The following is a 9235-nucleotide window of genomic DNA, read 5'->3' as shown; positions in this document are numbered from 1 at the left end:
AGAGGTGGACTGTTGTGGTCACGGTTGCATACTGCCAAGATGCCTTTTCATTGTAGAGCTTGTTCTGCTGCTTTTGTGCTATATTTCTTCTGCGATGGAGGACCTCTCTCAGGTGCTGGCAGCAAACCAGCACCTTTCACCAGTATCATGTGCAGTGTACAAAATGGGAAGTCCGTTTACCTTGATTAGTTCTGCCCTTTACAGGAAAAGTGGAAGACAGATCTCAGACATCTCAACTGTCAAGGACTGCTGCTTCTCCTTTCAAAAATAAAGTAGTATGTGCTGAATAAAATATAAGCTTAAATATAAGTATGTTATAAAATAAAGGGGGATCAAGTATAAGCCTCTGAAGTAATAAAAGCTGCAGTATGCCTAAAAGTTGGATCGTCTTCTATGATAGGCCGCTGCGTCTACACATCCATTACCTTCTGAAAACATTTCTTCTTTGGAGCTTACCCTTTCCTGCCTCAATTCAACCTCAGTGCACTGGTGATGTCTGTGTTCTGTCTTTATTAGGAATGTAAAGAAAATCCATCTGTAGTTGTAGATGCATGGGAAAAAAAATGCATACTAAAATTTAAAACTTTACATTTCACCCCCCCAAATTTACATTCTTAAGTAGTCATACCTGTCTGGAAACAAGGAGAAGATTATGTTCCAAACACACTGTGGGGAGAGCAGTTACAAAGCTAGAAAAAACAATATGGCACACTGGGCGTGTCTACACATGCATTAACGCACCTTTGCTACTGTGCATTAAATTTAGTACCTCTAATATGAGGTGCTACATAAATGTGCAGTAGCCAGTGCTACTGCACAGTGGCAAAGGCACGCAGTCTTTTTGTGACAATGCACAATAGACTAATTCTGCGCATTAGCACATTAGCACGGCTTCTGCTGTGATGCGCTAACGTGCAGTAGAATTAGTCTACTGCGCATTATGCATCTTGTGTAGATGCGCCCACTTGTACTCTTTCTAGCTCCTTAGAATAGCAGAGTAATGTAGCTACCAAAGCAGTGAGTTTAACATGGGAAAGCAAGCAGTGGGACTCATTCTTAACTAAGTCAGTGGGAGGAATATTAAAATATGCAGTGAATTGGAGAGGACATGTTGTGGTTACTCTGTGAAGGATGTCTGCTTCTATTGCATAAAATCTTGTTTTGTATTCTAAGAAATGTTCTTTAAAATTTAGAATGAGTTCATGGCAAGAATGATAAAATGGTCTGAATCTGTGAATTCAAGTACTGAAGATGATGCAGAAGTAGGAATATTCTTTCTGACAGAAAGTGGTGTGTCATGTAGCTTTTTCTCCTAAGAAATATTGGCTTCGGCTGGACGTTAATCTTCTGACTGAAATTTATGGAAAAATTAGATGTTTCTCAGTAAAAATTCATAAGGGAAGCAAGCATTAGATCCTTTTATCTAGCTAAGAGAAAGGAATTATGACAACCTATGGAGGTAGCAAAGTCTTATTTGCAGTAGATTGGAAGAACATGGCAGGTTTCTTTAAGGAACAGATTTCCTGATGTTGTGACAATAGCCCTAAACTAAATGAAACATGAGTTTTAAATTATCCCCGGCATCTTGTTCTCTTTCAGGTGCTTGTCCATGCACATGTTCTGCCATGGGTGCACACGTACCTCAAGTCCTTGAGCTTGGAAATAATTTTGCCATGGCGCACACATGCTCTGCATCTCCTCTGTTCTGTGCCAAGGCATAATGCATCCCCTTCTCAATCCCATGGCTCATGGTGGAGCTTCTGCAGTGATCCAGGCTGTGTTTTTAGGCTGAAAGGTGCTCTCAGAAGTCTTTTTGCAAGACCAGACACTCCCCTGGTCTTAGCCATGGGGCTTCTCTTGTAGGGCAAGGCTCCATGTTTCCCTTCACTTCAATCAGACTCCCTCCCTCTACCCTCTACTAATGCGACTTCCCCCATGCTGCCTGGTTTAAAGCTATGTCCGTCTTGCATTGTGAAGAGAGACCTGAGCTAGCTCTGCATATGTAGCTATACTAATGCAGTGCTCCCCCACGGCTGTGCTGAGAAGTAGGGCTTATTAGCCCTAACAGAGAGAGCATCATGCCAGTTCACCTGTAGCACTCCCATTTCTGGAGCTGCTATGTGCCGAGCTAGCTTGCGGGGGTCACACATGGCACTGCCTTGCACCTTGAAACTCCAGCCCATGATTTAGGATATTCTCAGCTACCTTGTGATATCTCTGTGCGGCACTACACTGTGGTTGGCGAGTATTTAAATGCCTCTATTATTCAAGGGAGTGTCGACCTCCAGGGAAGTGCTTTGTTTGTAAGTAGTTCACTTCCCTGGGGAAAAAAAAAAGAGGAGCATGAGGCTGGATTTCAGGTTTACTGCCCTGAGCGATGGGGTCAGCCCCCACTCCAAAGCCTAGGACTTAGCTGTGCTTGACTCTCCAGTGGTGGGGGGCTCCCTCTAGAGAAGTAGTCCTCCAGTCTCTTCATCTAAGACTCTAAGACATACCTCCAGGTAGAGCGGACTCTGCTTTGGTACCCTCCCCACTGGACTATCCATATAGATGAGCACTCAAAGGAAAGAGATGGTGCTTACCAGTATTTCCATCCATTGCCCTTTCTGAAAGTACTTCTAGGCAAAACGCTCTTCATTTATGATGGACTAATGTTCCTCTGTAAAATCCTGAGAAGCAACAGCCTTATTTAAATACTTGCATACCTCTAATTGAGAACTTGTGGAGAGCTGGATGTGTCGGTTGGATCTTAGATCACCAAGCGTGTCTAGCGCTACAGAGAATATAATGGCGGTGTTGAAACTTTTCAATGTGATTTATATTTCTTTTACATGTTGTCTTGCTTTCCCTTTGTCTTTCACATCGACACTCTAAGAGGCAGGGGCTGTGCTACCGAAAACAAATAACAGTTGCTTTTTCATTAAAGTCAGCTTACAGGATCTCTGCAATTCAACTTGTATCTTTTTTCTTTTAATAGCTTGCACAGACAAGGAGCTAAGGAATCTTGCTTCCCGGCTAAAGGACTGGTTCGGAGCACTTCACGAGGATGCCAACCGCGTCATCAAGCCAACAAGCTCGGAGACGGCGCAAGGCAGTAAGAAAACACTTTCTAAAGTTCTGGGCAACCTTGCACGGTCTGTCACCATTCACAGGGCAGAGCAGTTGTTGCAATCGCTAGTCTTGACCTATAGTGTCAAGGACCCAGAAGCAAGCAGACTAACATCTAAACAAGCACTAAGAAGCAAGTGCGGTAACATCATATAAAGGGCCTTGTCTTGAGAGATGCTGAACATCTGCAGCTCCTGTTGATCTCGAAACGAGTTACAATTGGTCACTGTACTCTCAGCCTATATGGTTTTAAAAGCAGACATCATGAGACCCAGATGTACACAATTTGGTTTAGTTGGTCAGTCAGTCTGCTGTTAAGTCCACAGACTGTTCAGGTACTAGTCAAGCACATGACAACACTTTTTCTTCACATTGTCTGATCAGAGCCAAGATGCAGTATATAAGCAATAAGGATTTAGGTAAAATACAACATAAAGGAAGTTATACCAGGGCTTTAAAATTGCTTAGGCTTCATTTTGCTATACCCAGTTAGGCCTACCTCACAGAAATGACAATGGGGTGGAAGCATCTAAAGGATAAGCATGGGGCTGGAGAGATTAGCTGATGGAAGGCAGGAAAATCTGAATATTGCATGTGTTGGGAAACGATGTTAACAGACATGGCTCAGGTCCTTAGTCCACCTTCTTCGCATCTGCTCCTTTTAAAGAAACGAAGCAAAATGAATAATTGCAAGGATGTTTATTCCCTATGGGCAAAACCAACATGACTGATTTTGATGTGCTTTACCCACCAGGGAGGGAAAGACTCTCGCAGTGGTTAGCAAAGGAGGTCATGCTCATTAAACAGCTGAAATGAGCTTGTCTTCTCTTAGGTCTGTCATGGTGAGGATAAATGTTATGAGCAAAAAAGGTATAAAATCCTAATGGTTTTTGGATTGCAGGCATGGGTTAAGAAACTCTGCTTACTCCAATCCCTCCACCCACCAAGAATGGGTGGTGAGAAAGGGCAAAGAGAGTGCCAGTTCACTGCTGAGTCCTCTCACCACCCTATCTCATGCTGGCATCAAGAGTTGCACACCAGTCTGCTGCCTCTTACTCTGGAGAGCCAATCTAGGCTGCAGCAGAGTGCTCCAAACTGCAAACAGAGTTTGTATAATGCAGAATAATTATATCAAATTTGTGCGATACAAGCCAAATGCACAAATAAGCTCTCTTGATAACTCCCATGTCCATACATTTCCATACATTTCCAGCTTATTTACAGTTACACATAAATGGCCATGCATGTAGCTTTAAAACACTGTGAGCTTCTTATTTCTTAAAGAGCACGGCAAAGTAATGAATTTATTATGGAAATGTAGCCAAACAGTTGTGTAGAGAGGCAGTTTGGAACGAATCTTGTAATGGCTTGAGGAAATGAATTCACATCAGGTCCAAGGGTATTTTTCCCCCTTTTAAAGAGCCAAGGACATAAGCTTTCTCCTGAAGCCCTTAGGGCCCAGAACTAGACCGAGGCTCTAAATCTTGCTTTATTAAGATACTTAACGACACTCTCTGCATAGATGACTTTAGAGCTCTGCATAAAGAGGTGCCAAGGGCTAAAGACCAAACTGGTTCCTCAAGATGCTTAAGTTTGGACTCCTCAAAGCAATTTCAGTAGGGAAAACTCTTGTCATCTTGTTTTCATTTAGTTTGCTTCCACAGAGCTTGTATGTCGGAGGTTGCCTTGATGATCTCATGGTTCAAATGAACAGCCATTCATTGGTACACTAATGACCTACAAATTTGGCATATTTTCCAGATATTGTTCCTTATATTATTTTCTTGTTTTTATTACACAAACTGCTTAAGAACTGGCACAGCTAAACCTTTAGGGCAAGCCACAAAAAGTGAGCCTTTTCTATTTATCTGCAAGTTAATCCTTATACAGGCCAAATTCTACACCACTGATTTTCCCTGATTGCACTGAAAATACACATAAGGCAAATCTACATGTTGCCCTGCGGTGCTGTTGTTACAGCACTGTTTTTAGTAGTTCCTTTTGGAACCTGTACTGCACCGTGCATGTGGCACATGGTTAGTTTTCACCACAGCGGGAGCAGTAAAATGGGGGAGCACGCCGCTACAGCAAAGTAGGTGTCAATCACGGGCTCATGTGATCACTACATTGCCACAGCATGTCATACAGTGATGTAGCACACCTCTACAGCGACATAGGGTGATGTTCAGGCATGCCCATAGAGTAAAGGCATCTGGATTTTGCCTCGTCTAATGTCAACTTAAAGCATTTCTAAGAATAGAGAGAATCTAAAATGGTGCTCAACATTCAAAGCAAAATTCAGGGGGTCTACATACTCCCCACAGACTAAAATGGAAGCAAGTCTTGATCTGAATTCATGCCAACATGTGAAGCACTGGAAACCCTGCACTACCTTCCTGATGTATGCACAATCCATTTTATTACCCTGTTTATGGTCCTCCCCCTTCCGCAGCCTGATCACTGCGCTAAATTGAACCAGTTTGGTTATGCCCATGGAGCTTTAAAAGGCATGTGTATCTTCAAAGTAATCCATTTGGGTATGCCCCCGTGGCAGCAGAAGGAACAGATGGTGGGAAGAGATGACTAAGATGCCTTGGACACATCAGCTGTCTAGAAAAGGTGCTTCCAGCGGAGATTTCTCTGTGCTACATTAAATTTTCAAGATGCTACTGTGAGGGTGAATAAGCTCTTTGAATGCATTAAGATCACCCTCGGGTGAAGCGGGCTGGGGAGGAAACATTCACTCCTATTTTTTTTTCTTTCGTGAAAGGAAAAGAGGTGGGTAACCGTAGTGTTTCAAAAAATAGGCCTTCATTCAAGGTAATATCTGCCTTTGGGCATGTCTACACATCACCATATGGCAACATTGCTATGGCGCTGTGCTTTAGTACTTCCTTTTGGACAGTAAGTGCCCCTACTGCACTGTGCACATGGCGTATGGTTAGATTTCACTGCTACATTGTCGTAGCCGCACATTACAATGGGGGAGCGCGCTGCTAGGGCAACGTAGCTGCCAATGACATGTAGACCCACGTGATCACCATGTCACCGTAGCATGGTGTATGTGTAGACGCACCCCTTGTGACTTAAACTAAACCCTTTGTGTTAGGGAGTGCTTCTTTGTACAGCTGACATCACCTCCATAAATAATATTAATGTGAGCACCTTGCAGACATGCACTGAAATAAGAAAATAATAAAACTAATTAGACACTAGGATCAGATGCAAATTGTCCGTGGGGCTGTTGCTAATTTGAAAAGTTCCTGTGTTCCAGATACCCACTCAGCTGGTCTGTTGGTAGGAATGGGAGTTGTTCTTCCTTTACAGTCAGCAAAGCTTGATGCAATAGAAAAAAGCCTAGCTGAGGAATTTTACTTTTCTTCCTTTTTTTTTTTTTTTTTAATGATAATGGAAACTTGGTTAATTATTCCCTGTGTTAATTTAATTGTAGTATAGTTTAATAAAGTACACTTGGCTCAGATAAGTCACTTCTTGGAGGAAGAAAAGCAATTTATGTGCCAGAAGGTGTATTTATTTTTAATTAGGAATTTCACTTAAAGGATTTTTTTTTATTATTATTATTCTGAGGAGACGGCTTGCTTTAGGTATTAACGGAATATGGAGCCTTTCACATGGAGGTCGCCTGTTTGAATCCCTTCCAGGTTTGCAGTGAATGAAAGTTGTTAGTTCTTCGAACAGCTGTCAGATGGAGTGTAAAATGTAATGGTCTCAATCCAGCTCCTAGTGAACAGGTGCCCATATCAGAAGAGCCACTGCCACAATTGACACTAATTGGCATCCTTCTTGGCAGTATGTGCAGAAGAGCCAAGAACTGAATGAATATGAAGTTGGTGCTATTCTCTCCACCCTGCGTAGCGACCATTGCAGGTCAGGGTTGAGACACAGGTAGGAGGGCATGAAAAAAAATTCACATAGCTGCTTCTGCCTGTTGTAGGGATTCACAACCAGGACGCCACGAGGTGCTCTGAGATCCTTTCAAGGGTGCCCTGAGTACACAGTGTTAGCACGGTTGGGTGTGCAAGCATGGTTCACAGGATAAACCCACAGATTTCAAATCGGCATCCATAATATGACAAACATTCTGCCCTGTTGCGGTCTTGCCAAGTTCTTTGCAACTGAAAAATTGCTCTAGTGTTTTTCTGTAGTCAAAAAAGCAACTGAAAACTGAGCACTGGCATTTTCTGAGGGGTGCTTTGAAGCTAAAGAGGGTTACCCGGCGATTCAAAGGTCAAGAACCGCCAATCTATTGTGTTGGTCTCCAGAGCTGTGAGTCTAGACTACTGGTTTTCAGCATTTTTTTCATTTGCGGACCCCTTTGGAAATTTTGAATGCAGGTGCGGACCCCTTTGAATTGTAAGTGTGGGTATTCACATACTTTTGATTGATTGTAGTCATCTTTCATGGACCCCTTTGACATCCACAGACCACTGAAAACCAACTGGTCTAGAGCATTAAATGAAAACTAGAGTCACTACAGAAAGCCAATAAACCATCTGTCTGGCACAATACATCTTTATAAGCAAATTTACCCTAAGACCGTAAGCTGCCTAATCTTACACCGGGGGAAGTGAAAATGGATTATGGAGCCCAAAGGGTTGTAGGCCCAAGCAGTGACTGCTGGGTAAAAGCAATGGAGTACTGTGAACATTTCCTGCAAGGATGTTGAAGGCATCCCCGCAGTGGGGTGGTGGATCTGCCTCACTAGATGCGAGTCTTGCATTGTGAACCCCACGTACTTTACTCAGAGTCCACTTGAATTCCTGCAAGTGCCCCTTGCGAGGAACGGGTTTGGGTTTCAGCCTCTTTGGTTTTGACTGCAGCTACAAAATTAGCACACACAAAAAAAAAAAAAAGTGATATATTGGAAGTAACTTTTATCAAGAGGCAATTTGAAGTGAGATTGAAACTGCTGTTGCATCTCACTTTCACCCACATGCTGAAAGGCCATTGTGGTATTAACCTTTTCACTAGTAATAGCCATCTATCCAAGGGTTTTCCAAAGCATCTATCACTCTAATATCTAAACGCTTACATATCCCACTCTCTCACTTATAAACTGCAGTGTTTATTAGAGGAGACCCCATAAGAAATGTTAACTTGTAAAGCCTGGGAGAGCACCCTTGTTTATTTAAAATTCCAACAGAAGAGTGTTTCTTAAACTAATATAATTAACTTTCTTCATAAGTGACCTTCCATAATTGCATCTCTGATGTGTCACAAAGCAGCTTCTTATCCGTATTAGTCATTATCTTACAATCTGCTCATTCAGCTTAGCATGGTCACCCATGTGCTGTTGCTGCTGCTGTGTCCCTGAGCACACGTTACACGGAAAGATAAAGGCCATACAAGAGGGAGGAGAGCAAAGTCATAGAAATAATACACGAATATCATCAGGGAACAAGTGAAGGAGTAAGAGATGCTGGCATCTGGTCCTGCCATGCCATTGGCTTTGTCCCCAGCTAAGGGCAAGCTCTCACTTACACACATGGAGGGTGGGCCCTGGTAGAAAGCAGCTGGATAGACTGGTGAACAGTCTGGACAAGGTATGAAGCACACCTTGCAAATGCTTCCCTGAGCAGTAGGAACACCCCAACATGGCACTTAACCCCCTGCTCTGCCCTCCCCCTCCATCCAGAGCAGGAAGGGGTAGTCAAATAAAAGCCCAGCAGCTGTGTCCCCTCTGCCCACCACAACCCTACTGGCCTTGCTGAGGAGGTCAAGCCGTGGCTCCAAACACATACTTTGGGTTCTAGTTCCACCAGTGGCAGAACAGGTGCACCTTACACACATACCTGCTGCAAATTATATGGAGTAGGAGGATTGCTTACACCAGCACCTCTTCTATCCCAGTGGTTCGGGTGCTTGCCCAAGGAGAAGAAGAGCTATGGTCTAGGCCTGCTGGCCTTGCTGAGGAGGTCAAGCCGTGGCTCCAAACACATACTTTGGGTTCTAGTTCCACCAGTGGCAGAACAGGTGCACCTTACACACATACCTGCTGCAAATTATATGGAGTAGGAGGATTGCTTACACCAGCACCTCTTCTATCCCAGTGGTTCGGGTGCTTGCCCAAGGAGAAGAAGAGCTATGGTCTAGGCCTGCCCCCCCC

At 43.5% G+C, this 9235-nt stretch overlaps 1 protein-coding gene across 3 annotated transcripts in view; it reads left to right on the top strand.

Moving 5' to 3' along the window:
- SPOCK1 (SPARC (osteonectin), cwcv and kazal like domains proteoglycan 1) overlaps window positions 1–9235 on the top strand; it is a 500723-nt gene that overhangs the window by 466745 nt on the left and 24743 nt on the right. For all 3 annotated transcript variants that reach the window (XM_006017185.3, XM_025196024.1, XM_025196025.1), the window contains one exon: window positions 2978–3094. In XM_006017185.3, coding sequence (XP_006017247.2) covers window positions 2978–3094 — 117 coding nt within the window. The remainder of the gene's footprint in view (window positions 1–2977; window positions 3095–9235) is intronic.

Source organism: Alligator sinensis, unplaced genomic scaffold (assembly GCF_000455745.1).
Source record: "Alligator sinensis unplaced genomic scaffold, ASM45574v1 scaffold111_1, whole genome shotgun sequence".
NCBI classification, from domain to species: Eukaryota; Metazoa; Chordata; order Crocodylia; family Alligatoridae; genus Alligator; species Alligator sinensis.
Note: the sequence above shows the minus strand (reverse complement) of the source record. Positions and strands in the feature narration are given on the sequence as shown.